The 20392-nt window shown below is 56.1% G+C and overlaps 1 protein-coding gene across 3 annotated transcripts in view; it reads left to right on the forward strand.

Annotated features, from left to right (window-relative positions):
• NLGN3 (neuroligin 3) overlaps window positions 1-20392 on the forward strand; it is a 38113-nt gene that overhangs the window by 10450 nt on the left and 7271 nt on the right. Inside the window, exons 2-5 of one of the 3 annotated variants that reach the window (XM_017819296.1) lie at window positions 7729-8466; window positions 9565-9624; window positions 16540-16599; window positions 19306-19455. In XM_017819296.1, coding sequence (XP_017674785.1) covers window positions 7989-8466; window positions 9565-9624; window positions 16540-16599; window positions 19306-19455 — 748 coding nt within the window. In that variant the 5' untranslated portion in view covers window positions 7729-7988. The remainder of the gene's footprint in view (window positions 1-7728; window positions 8467-9564; window positions 9625-16539; window positions 16600-19305; window positions 19456-20392) is intronic. The other 2 variants (XM_017819297.1, XM_017819298.1) reach the window with 2 other exon arrangements.

Here is a 20392-nt window from a genome sequence, read left to right on the forward strand (position 1 = left end):
TGCTTCTGTACAGAAACGCTTCCCAGTGTAAACCTCCCCTTGCAGCTTTGAACCCTTCCCTCATGTCCTGTCGCTGGGTAGCAGGGAGAAGAGCTCAGCACCTCCCTCTCCACTTCCTTTCCTCAGGAAGCTGCCGAGAGGTCGCCCTTCCACTGGTCCTGGTGATGGGGTTTGCGGTTCGCTGGGCGGGCCGGTCCCGGTGCGGTGCTGACGGGACAGCTCCCGCGGGGCGCCGGGCGGGAGATGCTCCGGGAACATCCCGCAGCCCCGCCCCGCCGCGATCGGTCTCTCCACACCGGGACACAGCGATGCCACACCCAGATGTTGCCAATCGCGGGGGGTCCCGGGGCTTTGCGACCCTCTGGGTTGAGTCAGGCCCTTCCTTCGCTGCCGGTGAGTTGTGCAGGCGTTCGGACAGTAGATCTTGTTACCCTCTGCCCCTGCAGGCAGGCGTTTCTACATTGAAACTGCGCGAATAGCAAGGTGAGGGAGAGAAAAGCTCCCACCGCTTCTTAATGCTGGGGTCAGGAAAGCCGTAGCGTGAGATAATCCAGATTATTTCTATCCAGAACGTGGCACTAAACAGCCTACTTCCAGCAGCTATCCCTGAGCCACGTGGGAACCTCGCTCTCCACCGAGAGGCTGCTGCCACTCCCCTCTTCCTGTCCTGGCAGAGCCTCCTCCTGCTCACACAGCAGCTGCTGGCTGTGCCACATGGCCCTGTCAGCTTTTCACCAGGCTCCTGGGAAGCAATGAGTGGGAAGGTCAGTCAAAATCTAAACCAACTCAAGGTGAGCATGTAGCCCACTCCAAAAGCGTCCAGGCTTTCAAAACACAATTGTCCTTGGGTCCTCTGTAGTGGCCACCTTCTTCTTGAATCAGCAGTATTGGTGTCGGAATCAGCTGACCCCAACGCTGTCCCTGCTGCAGTGCTCACTGGCTGTCCTTCAGCAGCATCACCAGTCACAGCTCGGTGACACTGAGTAACCTCCACCATTTTTGGAAGTCTTGATGCTAAACAGGAGTTGGAAATGAGCCAGGCTGTCTCACCTGCTGGGTAGCATGTCTTCTGGAGCCGGGCATCGAACAGCGTGCTGGCACTCAACACCAAAAATGTCTGGAAAGGCTGAAATGTGGGCAAGAGAAAGGTTTGCTTTGCCCCTGGTGCCCTTCCCAAGTCGGGCTTGATTATTTCATGAAGGATTCATTAAAGGCCATGGAGCAAATGGGGACAGGCCATATTGCAGCAGGAGGCCATTGGCACCACAGCAGAAGTGGCTCTTCAAATTGTCTGTTTCTAGGGATTTTGAGTAACATTCTTCTGTTCTGAATGGAGCTCTCGAGGATTTTGGCATGTGTCTGGGAGTTGTCAAAGAGTTTCTGTCCCACATATGTTCCTGCAGCATTGAGGAGCTTAAGTGACACTTCTCACGTGGTCTCTCATCCTCTCCCCGGGGCAAAGGATGTGCAGTGGAGTGTCTCATAGGTTTCTGACATTCAGCTTGCTTTAAATATTGGTGGGACTGTGAGTAGGAGCCAGGAAAGGCAAGTCACAGGGACGTGTCCTGCACTTGAGGCAAATGAGGGTGAGGTTTGTAACTCTTTTTCCTTCTGTCTCATTAGAGTGACTGTGGTGTCTCGGTATCGGGGGGGGGGCTGCAGATGTGCCTCAGGAGGAGAGTGGGGACACTGGATTCTGGGAGAGACCTTTGCAGTGTGTAGAACAGGTGTTTTGGGCTCCGTGGTGCTGGAAAGCCTCCTCCATGTGTGCTGTGCTCTGTCAGAGCATCCTAAATGCTGAAGGCTTTGTGGCCAAGGTGGCTGTTGTGTGCCCAGACCGTGACAAATGCTGAACGAATGAGGGCAGGGACTGGACTGGAGGGGATGCTGGGGGTCACATCCATCTGTCATGTACCACCCTTTGCAGACAGTCATGGGGTGCTTTAACTTTTCCTGGTGTACACTTGACTCTCCTTTCTGAATATGAATGTGTCTCCTACCTAGCACGAAAGGGCAGAGTGTTCTGAACTTTTTCGCAGTGGCCTTTACATGTTATAAAATTGTGTCCTTTAACTTGTCTTGTCTAGACTAATTCCACTCTTCCAGACTTTTGTCCAAGGCTTTTTGGTGATCTTGCTGGCCTCCCAAGGCCTTTCTCAGTTTGGGGAATAAACTGGTTCTCTAGACAACAGTTTAATTATTTGGTGTGTCTTTATGAGCTGAAAGGAGAGCAGAGTAATTACTTCATGTGTAAGCTGGCCTTTTCACACATCCTACTGTACTTGCCTTTTTTTGTGGCAATGATATGCTGGCTCACGTTCAGTTTGTACTCCTGTAGCCCTCATGACCCTTGTGGCAGAAATGCTGCTATGTTTTCTTCCATGGTCTGTTTGTGCAATTTTTTACCTCCCAATGACTTACAGCCCTGCCCATCATCTCTCACCCAGTCTGTCAGGAGCATGTCAAACTCCTGTCCCGGCCTCCAAAGTGCTGGATGCCATGTGCAGATTCTGAAACATACTGTCCTTTAGGTCACTCATGGAAAAGCAGAGCAGTAGCAGCAGCAGGGCAGACCTTTCTGAAACCCTACATGTCCCTTTCAGTGTAACTGCAAGTCATCTATTACTGTGCACCAGCTCTGTGACAGACTTGAAGTCCTGGGAATTGCCCCCACAGTGCTGTGGGACCAGGAAACATCTGTCTGTGGCATGGATGGGTAACCTGGGGTGGGTCAGAAAGACCCACTGGGCACAATCCACAAACCACCAACTTTGCTCTGTAGTATTATCCTCAAGCACTGACCCAAGCCACAAGCATCAGAGAGTGCGAGCCAAGACCTGCAGGCAGAGGGATGCTCGTGAGGAGCCTCTGGGACACAGGGACACAGCCCAGTTGTGCTGCAGCTTCTGTGCTCCCCAGGGTTTCCTGTGGTGTTTCTGCAGCATTGTAGGCCAGGTGGGATGGGACTGGGTGAGAGCTGGGGTTGCTGCCCAGTGGAGGAGAGAATCTGGCAGGGTGGGCAGTGCATCTGACAGCTGCTGCTGCCTGAGAGCTGAGCACCAGCCTGAGCTCCAGGAGCACAGGCTGGTGGAAGGGTTTGGAGCTCAGTCGCCCTGGGAAAGAGGAGGCAGAGGTTTCTCACACTGTTTTCCAGGTGCATGTTTGTTCTGGGGTGCATGGGCTGGCCCCCAGTTACCTCTCATTAAAATACAGCGGGCTCAGATGGTGAGCAGAGCTGCACAAGGCAGAGTGGCTGGAGGGTGCAGTGGGACACCCTGTTGGAAGGAGATCATCCATCCATGCCAGCTGGGTGGTTTGAGGTCTGTCCTGGCTCTGTACCACACGGGACATAGAACCACACCATCAGCGTGATGAGCCTGGGGTTGTGTCAGCCCAAGTGCTCCAGGGCAGGAGGCTGGGCCCCGAGGAAGGGTCCAATATGAGAGCAGGCTGTCTGCTCACATCTCCTCGGCCATCTGCCAGAGGAGGTGTGGATCCGGCTTGTCTGGCTGGTGTTGAGATGCCTGAATATGCATCTGCCAGAGAGGCTTCCAGAGGATCCCACTCGCCCAGGTTTCCATGGAGAGCGTCTCTTTGTTGAGGAGGAAGCCGTCTGGCAGACAGTGTGGCCGTGGAAATACCTATGGAGCATTTGTTTTCCGAAGCACATGAATAACATCCCTAACAGCCAGCAGCCTCACTTCCTCCGCTCACCCACCAGCGGCCTGGCAGAGCGACCTGGGATGCCTGTGGTGTCTTTATCCTTCCAGCTTCTCACTGTGTGCCCGTCTGAGCACTCCCAGTTTGGCTGTATCTGCCCAGCCCAGCCCGGTTTCACTTCTAGTTGGCAGGCACAGCTCCTGGCTGCCTCCCTGCAGCCCATCTTCACTGGGGGACACGTTTGGCTTCACTGCTGGAGGGAAGAACGAGAGTGCTGTAGGCGGGAAACTGGGAAAGTTTTGCTCCCACCTCCCATGGGATGCGAGGGGAATTGCTTCCCTGGATGAAATGTCCTTTCTCGGGTTTCCCAGTTATTTTGCATGCTTTGAAAGACCAAAGGGGAAGCTTAAGAGCTTTTGAGGCAGCAGGCAGCAATGCAAGGCACATGCAACAGCCCACAGTGAAGGGGGCTAAGCTTGGGTTCTCATGGCAGTCTGTCAGTATTAAATTAAGGCTAAATTCCCATCCTAAATGTTATGTTAACATGAAGTTACATCAGAAAGCGCAGAGCACAGAACAGCAATGTGAGGGTATCAGATGTGTTGCAGGGGTATTGTAATCATCCCAAATCAGGCATTTGAAACCCAGGGAATTCTAGATATAGGGTTTGCATCATTTTTTGGGGTTGTAATTGAAAAACAGTGCAAACATAGGAATGCTTTAGAAACATGTCACTGAGATTGTTTGGGTGCCTTTTATTCTGTGCTGCGGGGACATGGGCAGATGGAGGGAAAGAGTCTTTAAAAAATGATGGAACCAAATGCGGAATTACAAATGTTAAAATACCGTGATCTGGATTTGAGTGTTAAGACATTGTGGCTCTCCAGGGTAACATTAGGGCTGCTGGGCCTTGACTGTGCATCTCCATATCTGAACATATTTGGCTGTAGCTAACGTAACTCACCTCTGTGCCTCATGCTTTGTAAAACTCGTAACTGGAGGCGGTTTTAAGTCCTGTAGCATCATTTTGCTAAAGTTAAGGACGTGTACTTGGAACTTTAATTCTATCTTAGCTTATGTTTTTTATCTTCAGATTTCCATGTTTTTTAAAAGCTATTAAAAGAACGATGGAAGAGGATTAAACAAAAGCCCAAAGGAATATCATCATAATGTATTTCTGAGGAGCTGTAGAAGAAGCCTTTTTTTGCTGTGATTTGTAGAAAAGAGATTCTTCATTGTGTCAGGAGAGGGTGGTTATGCTGGGTGTGCAGCCACTCCGTGGATGCAAAGTGGGTTGTGAATCCAGCCCTGTGACTGGTGTGCACAGCCCAGCTGGGCAGCTGTGTAGTGGCACTGCCTGGTGCCACGAAATTGCTTGACTGGAGGAGTTGGTGGAGCAGCAGTGCCCATGGCAGCGTGTGGCTGAAGCCCTGAGGAAGCTCTGGAGTTGGGAAATCAGCTGATAAGCCACTGCTGGCAGGGCTGTGGTGTTCCTGCAGACAGAAAATGATGACGGATCGGTTGAAATGGCTCTGCGGGGAGCACTGTATGCACTAACATAAAGACTGGAAGCTGCCTGTAGCTTCCAGTCATACAAATTAGATATGACAGTCATTAATAATTGGCTTTATCCTAACCTGCGGTACCTGAAGGAACCTGAGCAGAAGATTTGCACTGGGCAGTTTGCCTTCCAGCTATGTCAGGCAGAGCAGTGGGTGTGAAGCATCTTTGAGTTCCCGCTTGGGGATAAAGCTTTGGGGGTCCCGAGCCAGCATTGCACTCCTGGGATGTCACTGTTAGGCAAAGGCCAGTTCTCTGCTGAAGGAGGAGCATTGCAGAAAGGAATATTGGATGAATGATGGTTTTCTTCCAGAGCTGCAGGCAGAGCAGAGCAGCCAAGGCATTGTGCTGCAGAGGCAGCTCCAGCGGTGGTGGGCAGAGCTGAGCTTGGGGTCTCTGGGTGCCTCAGCTGTATTTCTGTCCCTCGATACAGCTTTTATTTCTTAGACTTTGGCATCTTTTTGGGGGATAATGCAGCAGTGCCATGCTCCTGCTGGGTGTGTTTCTGTCACTGCCCTGTGGGGCAGGAAGAGGTGGAGGGGAATAATGTGCAGAGATGATGGGGGTCAGAAAGAGAGCAGTATCAGCCCCAGTCATGATAGCTCAGCCTTCAGGTCATCCCTGTGCCATGGATGGGGGAGTGTTGTGACTGTTTCTCTTCATCAGCTGTACTGCTCTCCTTGTCTGGAATTCCCTGCTGTCCCTTTGCAGGCTCTGGAAAGGTGCCTGCATGCCCAGCCCTGTGAGGCCTTGCTACTCAGGTGGGCTGAATGCAGTAACATGATTTTCTGGGCTGAGTGTTTCTTTTTACTGTCGTACCCTGATTTCTGAGCCTGCTGAGTTCTCTGGGCATATCAGGAGGGCAGGCACAGCATGGGCCCATCTCCTTAATCACCAGCAGTGAATTGCCTGCACATGTGCAGTACAGATTTCAGACACCTTCTGTGGGGTTTCTTGGTTGTGCTGTGTTTTGGTGGGGTTTTCTTGTGGTTTTTTGTTTGTTTGTTTGTTTGTTTGTTTGTAGGGTTTGGGGTGGTTTTTTTGGTGGTGGTTTTGGTTTTTTTTCCTGCGGATTTTCCTCACTGGATGAGGTGTTCTCCATTTGTGGAATCCCTGCCCAACTGAACCTCCAACCAGAGCTGCGTCCTCCCATCTGCATATAGCCCTTATTTTGTGCTCCAATAATTTCAAGGCAACTCTGCTCCCCTCTGAGCTTGGGAGGGATATACCGGGTGGGCATGTAAGAATGCCCTGGGGCAAAACGGAGGTGCCTCACCACCGCTGCCATCTCTCCCAGGGTGAGGACATGTGGCTGAGAGAGGACGAGCCGAGCATCCTCTGAGCCGCCACCAAGCCGTGCCTTTTAGCAGGGACCCGGCTGCAGATCCGCCCACCGAGGAGCGGAGCCGGCCGCCCGCTGATGCCGTGCCCGCCCCGCCGGGGTGAGGGGAGCACCGGGAGGGTGCAGCCCCGGCGGCTTCCCTTGCCCGGGTCCCCCGAGAGCGGCGGTGCTGCCGGGGGGAGCCGGGGGGGCACTTACATAAGCCCTGAATGCGACAGGCGGTGCGGGAGGTGAAGGGCAGAGCGCTGAGAATCCACACAGCCTCCGGCGAGGGCTCCCTGGCACAGGAGCGCTGCTCGCTGACACACATCCGCGGGTCCCCATCTGCACTGCCCTCCCCTCCCCGCGGGCCCCACGGGGGCTGCCACAGCTGCTCCCCCTGATGCTGCCAGCCCGGCTGGGGGGGATGTGGGAGCAGAGTTCTGCCTCCCCAGGGTTGCCCCGGAGGCAGCCGGGGCAGGGAGTGGATGGGAGGGAGGGCAGATGCCCAGGAGCACTGTGACTTGGGGTCTTGCCGCTTGGGCCCGTGGCACGTGGAGGGGGAAAGCTGGTGGAGAGCGTGTGTGTGGGTGAGATGGGTGCCTGGTAGGACACGTGGGTCTGGTTTGCGGGTGTGTGAGGTGGGGTGGTGGCACCCGAACGGGGAAGCAAGCAGCCCAAGCAAGAAGCACAGGCTGCAGGGTCTGTGAGTGCAGGCTGCTCCACCTCAGCCAGGAGAGGAGAGATGCCAGTGGGCTCTTGTGCTGGGGCTGTGCTTGGCACCAGTGATGTCCAACAGGCTCCTTGTGGGGAGGGATGTGGCACTGCCCTGCTTATCTTGTCATCCATAATCTGCTGCTGATACCCTCCTGCAGCATGGGGTGGGGGCATAGTGCTGCTGCCCAGGATGGCTGTGGGGATCACCTGGACAGGACAGGGGCAGGGCTGGCCCCTGAGTGCTGGGACAGGCTCTGCAGGCACAGGCAGACACAGTCCGTGTGTCTGCAGATGCTCCACTTGTGCTGCCCACATTTGCAAGCTCCCAGAGCCACCTGCTTGGGTGGTGGCAGAGCCAATGAGCACCCATGGGTGGGAGGGTCAGCCAGGGATCCTGGCTCCTTCTGCTCTGCAGCTCTTCGACTCTTCCCAGAGCAAGTCTGCTGTTAATTCCCTCCATCTCTCCACAGTATCAGCAGTCACCTCCAGGCTGGGCCGCTGGCAGACAGGCAGCAGTGGGCAGCTGGGAGGCTGTGAGAAGCCAGTGACACATCTCCCTGCATCCGACTCACCCAGCAGAAGGTGTGGCTGGGCTGCGCGCTCCTGACTCCCGGCTCTCCTGCTCCGTGTGTTCCCGGCGGGCAAATCGGAGGCTTGATGTGATGGGGATGCCCTGAGCCCTCGCCCCAGGAGCTTCAGGCCTGGATGTTGGTGCTGTTTCTCCCGGACAATGTGGCTGATACTCTGGAGAAGCCCTCTCTTCCCCCCTGTTCTCCAAGTGCCTGAGCTGGTGGCCAGCTGGGACCTGCGTCTCACCCTCTGGGTCCTGAGCTTTGCCTCGATGGTTGTGCAGATGGAGGGCCAGGTCTACTCACCAACTGTCAACACACACTATGGGAAGTTACGAGGGGTGCGTGTGCCATTGCCCAGTGAGATTCTGGGGCCTGTGGACCAGTACCTGGGGGTTCCTTATGCTGCCCCCCCAGTCGGGGAGAAGAGATTCATGCCCCCTGAGCCACCACCGTCCTGGTCAGGCATCAGGAACGCTACCCACTTCTCACCAGTCTGCCCCCAGAACATCCACAACGCCGTTCCTGAGATCATGCTGCCCATCTGGTTTACCTCCAATTTGGATATCGTGGCCACATACATCCAGGACCCCAACGAGGACTGTCTGTACCTCAACATTTACATCCCCACGGAGGATGGTGAGTCCCCACTGGGGTGACCGCAGGAGGGCGAGGGGGGGGGTCACTCCACCCCTCCCCAGCAGTGGTTGGTCTCACCTGGGTGTTGTGTTTGAAGCATGTGGTTGTGGACCCTGCAGCATGCTGTCTGTTTGTGGAAAGCTTTCTCTGGCCACGCAGCTTGCCCTCTTGCCCTCAGCTGCCATCTCTGTCTCGCGTGCTCCTGCTCCTCCACGCCTCCCGGTCCCACCCCTCCACCTCCATGGCATCGTCACGGGTTCCTCTCTTGTATTGCTAAATCTGAATCCGACTCTCTGACCGCAGATCCACAGAGTGACAAGCTGATTTGTGCTCCCCAGGCGCCGAGTGCCAGGTTCTGTCTTGAGTTGGTTCGAGTTCGTCCTTCCTCCCTGCTTCCCACCCTCCCCAGGTCCATGCGCTAGTTGTGGGCGTGGGCTGCGGCTGGGAGGAACACTCTCTGCCTCTCCCTGGGAAGATGCTTCAGCAAGAAAGGGACCACAGAGCCCTTTTCTGGGCCCTGGTATGGATGGGAGGTTGGGGGGCACCGGCAGACACGTCGCTTGGCTGCTCCTCCGTCCGCCGGTGGGACAGCGGCAGAGCGATGAGCCTGGGGTGCTGGGGACCCGAGGGGCATGGTCCTGTTGGGGTGAGGCTGAGCGGTGCTGGGTGCCTCCTTGTCTAACCTTTTCCTTTGTAGGGGATCCCACCTGAACTGTAAGTAGAGGGCAGAGGAGGCAGCGCCTGCCCGTGTGTCCGCCCCAGCCTCACCGCAACGGGAAGCCCCCAGGGATTTGCAGCGGGCTGGAAGGGACCCGCAGTGGGTCTGCTGTGCACAACAGAGCAGCCTGGCAGGCCAGTGGCTTCTCCCAGGCTGGCTGGCTCCACTCCTGTGTCTCTGGGGCCCTTGGCCACGGAATGCATCATGCCTTCCTTCCCGCCCAGCACGGCTGGCCCAGAGTTTTCCTCCCATGGCGACGCTCCCTCCCCACCTCCCGCGGTCCCGGGGGCGGTGGGAGGGTAGCAGCGTGGTTGTGATTGCATGCCCACTCCCACCAGTGGAGCCTCCTGTTATTTTGTAGTCTTTTATTCATTTTACAGTAAAACGGATTTCCAAGGAATGCACCCGAAAGCCCAACAAGAAAATATGTAGGAAAGGAGGTATGTAGCAAGCCGACCGGCAGAGAGGCACAGAGAGGAAAGAGAGAGAGAGTGAGAGTGAGGGGGTGCCTGTCTGGCCCCCGGCCTGCAGCACACTCCTCCGGCACCTCTCTGTGCTGCCACCCAGGCTGTGGGCCCTCCAAGCAGCCCACCCTGCCACCCCCCACTTCCCACTGGGAGGAGTCCCATGGATGCTCCGGCCAGCTGGGAGTACAGGTCTGGGGTCAGGTCATGACGATGCTCATGTTGCTCCAGGCCTTTCAGAACAGCTTCTCCTCCTGGGCTGAGCCTGCCTTCCCATCTTCATCCCACTGGCACCAACAGCCTCCCAGCCTCTGGGTATGAGGGGTAGCCTCTGATGGCAGGTAGCACTTAAATGCACCCATCCCTTAGGGTGCCTCCCCCACTGGGGGTGTACAGACCTGCTCAGGGAAGGGCCTGTGTGATGGGGGACTGCAGCCTGTCCTGATCTGAGCTTTCCCCCAGTTCCATCCCTGGTCATTTTGCATCCAGAGTTTCTTGGTTAAAAACATAAAGCCTCTCCTGGCTGTGTAAATCATGCCATGTTGTGCCCCAGCCCTTGTTCCTGCCAAGGCTGCTCCCCACTGCTCACACCCCCATGCCTGTGCCAGCGCTGCCAGTGAGGATTTGGTCTCCAGCCCATGGCACAGCATTCTCCCTGAGCCCTGGCTGTCCCGTGGTAAGCTGAGCTCCTCCAGTCCAGACACATCTCTGCTTTGCCTTGCCTCAGCTGAGCTTCCCCCATTAGTGATCCTGTATTCCCAACCAGTGGCATGGACCAGAGAGTAGAGATGTGCAAATGGGAGCTGGCTCAGCCCCATGTCGGACGTGGTGCTTCCCACCATCCCACCACACAGCCCCTTTGCAGACAGGGAGAGCTGGCTGCTCTGTGCATCCCCAAGATGAACGTGGGGACAGTCAGGCAGCCAAGCTCTTCTGAAAGGCTCAGTACAGGGTGTCTGGCCGGCACAGGCTGCTGTCCTGGGTATCCTGTGGCAGCAGGGTCCCTGCATCCCGACCTCTGCCTCCCTGCACCCCTGGGTTTGTCGGGGCCAGTGCAGCTGGGCTTGGAGGTTTGGGGAGCGCTTTCCTTCCAGCCGTTTCCCCCAGTTCTGTTGTTTGGTTTCTTTGCTTTGCTTTTCCTGTTGCTGTCCTGGCTATTCACACGCCATCTCTCTGAGTGCCAAGGCTGCCCCTGAAAGGGCTGGCGCATTAGGGAGTCTCTGCACGCTGCCTCCGGAGCCGGCTGTGCCAGTGATCACCAGCCACTTCAAAGCGCTTCCTCTCCCGGCCCTCCCACCGGCTGCCAGGGCTGGCAGACCCCTGCCACCCCCAGCCCGATAGACAGGGCCAGGGAAGCGGGGTCCAGGTTATGGCTGGAGAAGGGGACAATATAAGGCATGGCCAAACACCTTGGATGTGCTTGTCTGGTTTTCCCTTCCCGCTGGCACTGCTCACGGGCAGGGTTTCTCTGCAGCCCATCTGCAGTTGCCTCTGGCCACCTCCTGCAGAGCTGTTGGGGGACATTCCCACTGCCCCCACTGGGCTCTGTTGGATGGACCAGCGGATCCCCCGTGCCGGCCGTTTGGGCATCTAGGTGTTATGTGCCAGGAATTAAAGCACCCAGACACTGGCAGTGCTCTTCAGCTCCAGCTAGGCTCTGGTGGCCATTGGCTTGAATTAATTGAGTCACTTGTGATGAGACACAGAGGCTCCTCCGCCTCTTATCGTATGTCTTGAGTTAGTAATGTTTGGGGTGAGGATAATGTACCTGCAGTGCTGATTTCCTTGGGCTGAAATTTTGAAGATTGGCTCATTCTGGAATATTCATGATTATAATTTCTAAGGCAACATATGAACAGTGATGAGCTCTCCTCTTGCAGAACAGTATTTTGGTGGTTGAAAATGCTCCCACCTTACTGGAGTTTTCATGATTTCTGCCACCCCTAAGCTCAGTGTATTTCATAGCAGATGGAGGTCTGAGAATTTATCATAGTTTATCTCTGGGACAGAAAAACACCCCTGTTTCCCCGCCCAGTTGCCCACAGTAATTTCCTGCATGGAAATTTCCTAAATGCCAGTGTCCTCCACACACGTTGGTCCTTTCTCTGGGAGCAGGACAGGCCAGTGGTGCTTTGAGAAACAGTGCCAGGGGAGCTGACAGCGCTGAGGCTCAGCTGAGGCTCAGGTTTTGCTGTGAAAATAACCCTGCCCACCCAAAGACCATGTACACACACACACACACACACACACACACACACACACACCCCATACAGTACTTATGTGCAAAACGCAGCTCTGCCCTTTGCTTTGTTCTGCCAACACTTCCAGCCTGTGCTTGGCTGTGGCAGGTGCCAGGATGATTTTCCCTTCCCTTCGCCAGCAGCCTGGGCAAGCCTTGCTGCAGGGCATGAGGAGGTGGATGTCATTTTTGGAGGGGAAAAAATTGTGGCTGCCCTGCACTCAGCAGCCCTCCCCGGTTTTCATTAGCGACTGCCCAAATCTCTCTGGCTGGGGCTGTGCAGAGCCTGTGATGCTGCAGAGACCAATGTGCAGGTCCAGCACCTTCCTCTGCTGTGTGAGGGTGGCTGGAGCTCCCAGCAGCTCCTGGGCTCAGGATGTGCTTCAGCTGCTCTGCAGGAAAAGCGTCGTGGCTTCTCCACTGCTCTCCAAGAAGGGGATTTGTCCGAGTACTGGCTGAGGCTTCCCTGCAGTGCTCCCTTGCTGGAAGCTTCTCCCCAGCCCCCTCAAAGCCTGCTGCTCTGCAGAGCTGGCTGAGCAGACCACCGCCCTGGTGCTCTGCTTCCACTCCAGGGAATGATTTGCAAAGGTGAGGGTAGGTGTTTGTGCTGGTGGAGGCAGCAGAGCGTGAGAAGATGCAGTGCTTTTACCGAGTCCGCTCAAGGATGGAAATAACTCCTCTGCATCATTCCGGGACAGGGAGGGGCTGGGCAGCACCAAGGTATGCTGCAGTCCTGGAGCAAGGGCTGGTGGCTGGAAGGTCCCAGCAGAGTTGCCCCTTCCTGTGGGGTTGTGCAGCAGCAAGTTCAACAGCTGCATCAGTCTTGGTCCAGTTCCTTGTCACTCCTGGAGGAGCAGATGAGGTGGTGTGGCCAGTGGCAGGTGTACCTTTGGGTGCACAGAGCCATCAGACAGCTCCTGCTCCCTGAGGCATCGTGGCTGTTTTGTGGGAGTGGGTGCCCCACTTGCACGGAGGAGAGGATGCTGGAGCTGCCTACAGGCACCCTGAACAGACTTTTGGATCTGGAAAGACGACAGCTCAGGCTCCTGCTCTTGTGTTATCCACACCATGGTGAGAATGAAGCCTCCAAGGACTTAGGCTCCTCACCCTCCTTTATCCCTGTTTGCACTGGTGTCAGTGCTGTTGGTATGATTTACTTAAGATAGCATAAATCCAGTGTGGATGGCCCTGTTTTGGGGGAAGTGATTTTATTTTTTACTGAACTTGAACTTAAGTCTTTCTAGAACCTTTAGATAAGAGCATATGCATCCTTCCTATCGGCCTGACCCATGTCACTTTGCAGTCAGCTTAAAGTGAAGTGGCACAACAGACATTTACACTGGGTTAGTGGAGGGTGTTTTTGATGGGTAAGGAGAATGAGCCACAAGCCTTTTTGGTTTTTCCAGCTGTGAATCCACAGGCTTTAGCCCATCCCCATGAGAGTAGGTGCTGCAGGGCTCTGCATGGTGGCCTTTGTTAGTGCAGAGGAAGATCTCCTGGGATGGGTGTCCCTGAACATGTCAATAGACAGTGGAAGGAGATATTGGAGCAAAGTGCAAGGGGTGGGTGAGGGAAGTGAAGCTGTGATTGCTCTCAAGAGCTGTGGGACATTGGTGGGTTGTGCTGAAGGTGAACATTGCAGCAAGAGGTAAAAAGCCCACTTGGTCACAACAGTCTGTGTTGGCCATAACCCCAGCCAGCCTGGAACCTTCCTGCTGATGGGTAAGGCTCGTGCTTTGCTTCTGCCACACACATGCCCCTGCTGTTCCCCTCTGCCCTGGCCTGCATCACTGTGCTGCTGCTTTGCTCAGCTCCCCAAGTGCTGCTTTCTGCCATCTCTTCTGTGGTGCCTGAAGCTCAGGGTGCTTTAGGTTTGTCCCAGCCATCTCTAAGTTCTGCAGCAGCAGTCTCCAGCTGGATCCCTCCCTGATCAGCCAGAACAGTTGCTCAGGTCATAGAGATGTTATGCACTGCCCTCTCTTACAGCCTGACAGGTCCTCATAGCTGATTCCTCCACCCCCATCTTCATGGAGACCTTTGCCCCCTAAAGGAGACCAGGCTGGAGGGCTGCAGCCTGGCTGTTCTCAGGGGTTTAAAAGCACCAGGGCCTTTGGCAGTGGAAAATGATCTCCAGCTGCCTGTGATCAGCTTCCCAGCTCTGCAGCACGGTGTGATGAAGGCTCACTGCCTGTGGTCATCATTAGAGAAAAATCCCTATCCCTTAGCAGTACCAAGAGGTTGGCACGTAGCACCGGTTAGCAAATATTGCATGAGTACTTCGTCATTTAAGTGCTTTCTGGGCTTGCAGCTCTTCCTAATGAAGACGCAGCAGGTCAAGCCTGCAACCTCCTGCAGAGAGGCCGAGCGGCCGCACGCGCTGGGGGGTGGGATGGGGAGGGAGAGCGGGAAGGAGGCAGCAGGAAGGGGGAATGCTGGGGCTGAGGTGCTGGGGCAAGAGGTGACAGGGATGGGGCGTGGTGCTGGGTGAAAAGAGGAGAATGATGTGAGATGCTCAGGGGGTGGTTGGGTGGTGAAGCAGGAGGTGAGGAGGTGGGGCTGGAGCACAGCGGGGGTAGGTCGGGAGGTGAGCTCTGAGTTGGAGAAGATCAGGATGGCACAGGAGACGGCTGATCCATCCCTGCCCTGGGCAGGAGCAACTCTACCTTGCCTCTTCCTGGCGGTGTGTCTCACCTGGTCTTAAACACCTCCCCAGATCGCCTCTTCTAGAACTTTCCTGTCCTTTCTGCCAGGAAGGTTTTCTTCTCATTCTACCTCATGTAAATTCAGAGTTGCCTGTGCTCTGTGCAGAAGAGAAGGACTTGCTCTTCCACCTTACCACCTCATAGTAGCCTTTCATGTGTTGGGATACTGCTGTAGCTCCTGTCATGCCTCTACTCATGGTATTGATGTGACCCAACCTTCTGCACACTTTTCATACCTTCTAGATTTTTCTAGATTTCCTGTTGCTGCTTCTCTAGACTTTCTCCAGCAGGTCATGCCTGCTTAAGGCATTCTACAAGCCTCTTGCCCCAATGGAGCTGCCTCATGGCCATTTCAGACCTCTTACTCCCCCATAACAGATTCCTTTTAAATTCATATACTGTCCCACTCCATGCTGCCATCTCTTTTATCCACATCCCGTGTCACCTGCAGAATGCCACTCCCAGAGTGACAGTGAGAACAACTCCCTGATTTTTGTCTTCCTGGCCAGTTTTGTGCTTTTAGTCTCATAGTTCCATGCAGCCACAGGGCTGTCCCTTGCCTGTGGGAGCCTTACTGCAGGCTGTGCAAAACCCTTGCTGTGGTGCTGGTGGGGCCCGTTGGTGGCAGCAGCAGGACCCTGGGATCAGCCAGGTGCCTGGAGGGATGTTGGAGCCCTGTGTTTCAGGGGAGAGTCACTCGGCAGTCCTGCCTGGGGGAAACCCTGTTGTCACCCCAGAGCTCACTATCACCTGGGGAACTTTCTTTTTGTTGCGTGCATTAGGGAGCAGAGGACTGCAGGTGCTGGTCTGCAGCTCTGAGGGGATACGGAGAGCTCAGCCTCTTCCTGAAATTCGAGGCTCCAGAGCACAAGGATGGCACCACTCGCCTTTGTGCCCACGTGGACAGGCAGTCCTTTGCAGGAACAGACCTTTGGTACAGATCTGCAACACTCCTGCTCCCTGCCAGCCCACAGGCCACCTCTCCTGCCTCCCACTGGCTGCTTGGAGCTCGGGAAGTGCCGTGCTCACTGCATGCCATCCACAGCAGCATTCCACAGTGCTGGGCTGGGGCTGCCGGGCTGGCCACGCAACGTAAGGTGCTCAGGACATTACAGAAACCAGTATGTTCAGGGTTCTGCCTTGGTCAGGTCAGCCTGGTTGGTGCCTTCACAATCCTCAGTGAAACAGGCAATGAGTCTTTTAAGAAGGGAGTTGGTGCAGGACAGAGCTGAGCAGCACAGGGCAGCCCCTGTCATGAGGGCTCCCTGCAGCTGCTGTGGTGATCTCGTGTGGCGGCTCCAGTGGTTGGTGACACTGCTGTGCCAAGCACAAGGGGCCATGCACCACCTGGGGGCGATGGGCAGGACCCTGCCTGGTGGTCAGTGGCCATGCAACTCTTTGTGTGAGCTCTGCTGGTGAGAGAGGACAGTTGTCCCCAGTGGCAGCAGAGCTAGGAGCAGGGCTCCTGCTTGCACCTGGGTGGTAGGAGAGGGAGCCTTGCCTGGAGCAGGGAGCTGAGGGGATGCAGGAGAATCTGCAAGTGCTTTGAGAGACTGATCCATCACCAGCGCTGACGCTGCCACAGCCCCACTCGCCTCTTCCCTGCCACCCTGGCCCTCCCCAGGGAGGATCTGGGAAGGGGTCCAGGTGAAGTGGCATCCTGGCGCAGCTCCCGGGGCAGTCCTGCCCGTGCCCTACACTGCCCTGGCTCTGGGAGAGGTGCAGTGTGAGTAGCCAGCAGTGCTGTGGGGCACAGGCCTGGCCCCACCGTCTCTGCTATCATGCTATTTTTGAATTCTCTTTTTTTTTTCTCTGCTATCATGCTATTTTTGAATTCTCTTTTTTTTTTTCTGTTGTGTTTTTTTTTCTTTTTTTTTTCTTTTTGTTGTTTTGTTTCTATTTCCTTTCGTTTTCCTTTTTTTGTTCTGTCTCCTCGTGTTTGGTCCCTAGGAGCCAGCGCTAAGAAACAGGGCGAGGACTTAGCGGATAATGACGGTGATGAAGACGAAGGTATTTCTGTGCTCGAGGCTGCCACTGCATGACACGCAAAGCAGCTCCGTTTGCCCGCCATCCGCTGCCACTCCCAGGGAGCCCTGTGTGTGTCTGTCTGCCGTGCCAGGCAGCTGCGCGGGGTGGGGGGCAGGCTGGCCGGCTGTGCAGGGCACCCAGGACCTTCCCCTCCTCCTGAGGGCGGGGGAAAGCTCATGGGGTTTTTTTCTGCCTTAGGAGAAGTTTGCTCCTGCTCAGTTTGAGCGAGGTGCAGGGAGGAAGCATGGCAGCTTGGGAGGAGAGGAGCCCTCGGGCACCTGGGCCCATTTCACCCTGAGCCCGGTCACATCCCACCTCCAGCCTCATCCCCCTGGAGCCGTTTGGATAAGTGCAGCTGGGAGCCAACAACCTCCCCCTCCACTCTTGCCTGGCCCCGCCACGGGCACCAACCCAGGGTGGCTGTGCCAGCAGCCTGAACCCTTGGCACTCATAGGGTATCTGGCCATGCCTAGGAGACCCAAGGTCCACTTGGTTTCTGTTAACTTCTCTACTTCCTCACCCAGTGGAAGCGAGGTCTTGCTTGCAAGCAGAGCATCAGCACCAGTCAAGGCAGAGCAAGTGGGCTTTCAAGCAGATGTGATTCTAGATGTACACCAGGGCTAAGCAAGCTGCAGGATAAGCTATTTTTAGTAAAACGGGGTCGTTCATCTGCAGGGTACGGAGCTGGTGTGTTTGGCTGTAGAGATGTGAAGAGAGGTAGGAGGAAGATTTGGCCAGGGTGCAGCTCGAATGTGCTGAGGACAGTAAAACCTCAGGGTGTGCAGAAGGCCCAGGGCAGCTAGAACACAGCCTGGCAGATGGCTTTTAGGATCTGGGAAATAGATGAAAAACTTTTTCCTTGGCAGTACTAAACCCCGGTTGTTTACTCCCGCTAACCTGTGCCCCAGGATCTCTTGTACCAGGATGTAAACTGGCATTCAGCCTGAGTGACTTGACTGTGCTAAATCCCAACACACCAAACTGTGCTGGAGCAATTAGGAGCTGTTTATTCCCTGGTACATCTCCTACATTGCTGACATTCTGCTGCAAGGATGTCCCTTTGTGTGTCAGTGGGAGCGTGCAGCAGGGAGAAGACATGGGCACAGGCACTGATGTTCCTGCCCTTCACATTTCAAGCAGGTGGCCCTGGAAAAAGTTGTCCTGATATAGCTCTGCCACACAGGCGATGTCTGTCCTGGAAGAGCTGCCAGCATTTTTTGCTTCTCTGGTCTGTGCATTTGACTGGCTACAACCTGGCGATAGGAAAAGAGCCAGCACAGGTTTTGCTTTTGGCATAGCCTCATTCTCCTGGAGGGAAGAGGTTTTCTGTGGGGAAGGGAGGCCACCTTTAGCCATGCCATGGGCCGCAGCTGAAGGTGAGGATGGCCACAGGTAGCCATCAGCCTGATCTGCAGCCCCCCTGCAGTGGGCAAGCCACAGGGAGGAGTGGACGTGGGCAGAGGTTAGGTGGGTGTGTGAGAGCATGTCCACCCCAAGCGGGCATCAGCACTGAGATGGTGTGGCTGTGCCCCCGGAGTGCAGCCCTGCGTGGACTGTGGTGGGGGCTGGCAGCCAGGGAGGCAGGCAGGGAGCAGCAGCTGGCTGGGGCAGCTGGGGTCAAGCAGGCACTGCCAGCCCACCCAAGCAAGGTACTGAGTGCGGGAGAGGACGAGGGAGGGCAAAGTCCATCAGTGCTGGCTCGCCAGCCCAGCACAGGGCTGGGCAGCACAGGCATTTGGGACTTGGCACTGTGTCCATGACGGGTGCAACCACCTCCTCTGTGTAACATGGGCGAGATGCACCAGGAGCCCAAGCGTGGGTGTTATTCCCCTGTGGACGGATGTGACTCCATGAGGGATCACAGGCCAGTGGGGCAGAAGGGGCAGGATGTCCCCTGGACAGGACCAGTTGAGAGAGGGAGCATGGCTGCTCCCTGTCCCCCAGGCTCCTGCAGTCCTTCCTCCCCGGCCCTCGGGGTCCTGTTCCCCATCCTCACTCCATGCCTCATCCCTGTCCTTGTCCAGATGCTGTGCTCACCTCCCTGACACACACACGTGCATACACGTCTGCCTCATCACCATGTCTGTGTCTGGGCACTGGGGTGCCGTGGGTTCACATCCCAACAGCAGGCAGGTCTCTGCCTTCCTAGGGGGATGGGAAGGGAGGGTGAGAGAATGAGATATTGGAGCACATGTCAGTGGCCCCTCCACCTTCTAGGTCCTGCACACCCCCATCCCTGCCCCCCCCCACAATGCCAGCTTCCAGGACTCCCGGAGCACTTGGGTCCAGCCAAAGGCAGGATGTGGGGCTGCATCCCAAGGCTGGACTCTGCAACTCCTACCCACGACAGAGCTGGTCTGGCTCCCGCACGATGCCAGAGCCCAGCTCTGGGGAAGAGCAGTGGGGTCCAGCCAGCACCCCTCCCACACTGTGCTCAGACCCCCGAGGGAACAGCAGTGTGGGGACGGTGCAGCGATTGCCACCAGCCGGAGAAGGGCTGGCAGGGTTGGTTTAGTGGTGTTTGACTTTGGAGGTCCATGCTGTGGCCTCCCAGGAGAGCTCTGGCTTTGGCTCCTAAGCCCCCTCCCTGGTCCTGGCAGCTGGCATTGCCCTTGTACTTGGTCTGCCTGTCGGGCAGGGTGCTGCGGCTGTCGGTGGGGTCCTGTGTTTAACCACCTCTCCTTCCAGACATCCGGGACAGCGGGGCCAAGCCGGTGATGGTGTATATCCACGGTGGCTCGTACATGGAGGGCACGGGGAACATGATAGACGGCAGCATCCTGGCCAGCTACGGGAACGTGATTGTCATCACCCTGAACTACCGCGTTGGAGTGCTCGGTATGAGCTGGCCGGCGTGGGCTGTGCCGTCAGCACAGCCGGGCAGTGGGACAACCCCTGTGTCTGACCGGGCTTGAACCGGCCGGGAAGGGGGCGGAGGGGGGCGTGGGGCCGGCGGGATGCGCTGTGGGCACGGCCCTTGCCTTCCGCCCTGGCTGCCAAGCGCGGTGCCACGTGGCAGAACCCCCAGCACGCGGTCACAGCGCAGTCTGGGTCCTGGCACCGGCCCCCCCCAGCTCATTTACACAAACTGGCTCAACTGAAAGCAAATATTGGTTTGTGGTTAAATGAATAATAAATGTGTTTACCCAGCATCTCCTCCTGAGAGGGCTCAGAGCGGTGAGGTGCCAGCGGGTACTGCCTGGCTGTCCTGGGGACCTGGCAGCTCTCCCTCCCTGGGCACAGACTGTTCTCCAAACCAGTTGAGCTGCTGGGACCCCCTCAACCACCCACCATGGCCTGGCCGCCTGCAGAGGGGACCACAGAAGGGTGTCAGGTGCCATACAGAGGAGGGCAGCAGTCCCATTTCCACAAGCACTGGTGACCTAGAGAGGCAGAATGAGGACATGGGGTCAAAAGGCAGTGCAGTGCCCTGCTCGCTGCAGCATAAACCCCTAGGGGCTGAGACACAGGGAACTTGTGTGGAGCACACTGCTGCTTCCCTTAGCAGCAGGGAGAACAAGGGGTGCAAAGGTTTGGGAAAAGCTCCTTCCCAGCCAAGCTGCTGTCAGGGCTGGCTCTCTTACTAGCCATCCAGCCTAGCATGGTGTTCTCCCTTGGCAGCTGGGCTCCCAGCTAGTACCTGAGACAGCACATCCCTCTGATAGCCTTCAGACCCCAGAGTTTCTTGCAGAAGATGACAGTTACCCGGTAGAAAATAAGCTTTTCAGTAAAAATAAACCTATTCAAGACCTTTTAAATTAAAAATTGCCCCTTT

This window comes from Lepidothrix coronata, unplaced genomic scaffold (genome assembly GCF_001604755.1).
Source record: "Lepidothrix coronata isolate B3197 unplaced genomic scaffold, Lepidothrix_coronata-1.0 Scaffold73, whole genome shotgun sequence".
In the NCBI taxonomy this organism is placed as follows: domain Eukaryota; kingdom Metazoa; phylum Chordata; class Aves; order Passeriformes; family Pipridae; genus Lepidothrix; species Lepidothrix coronata.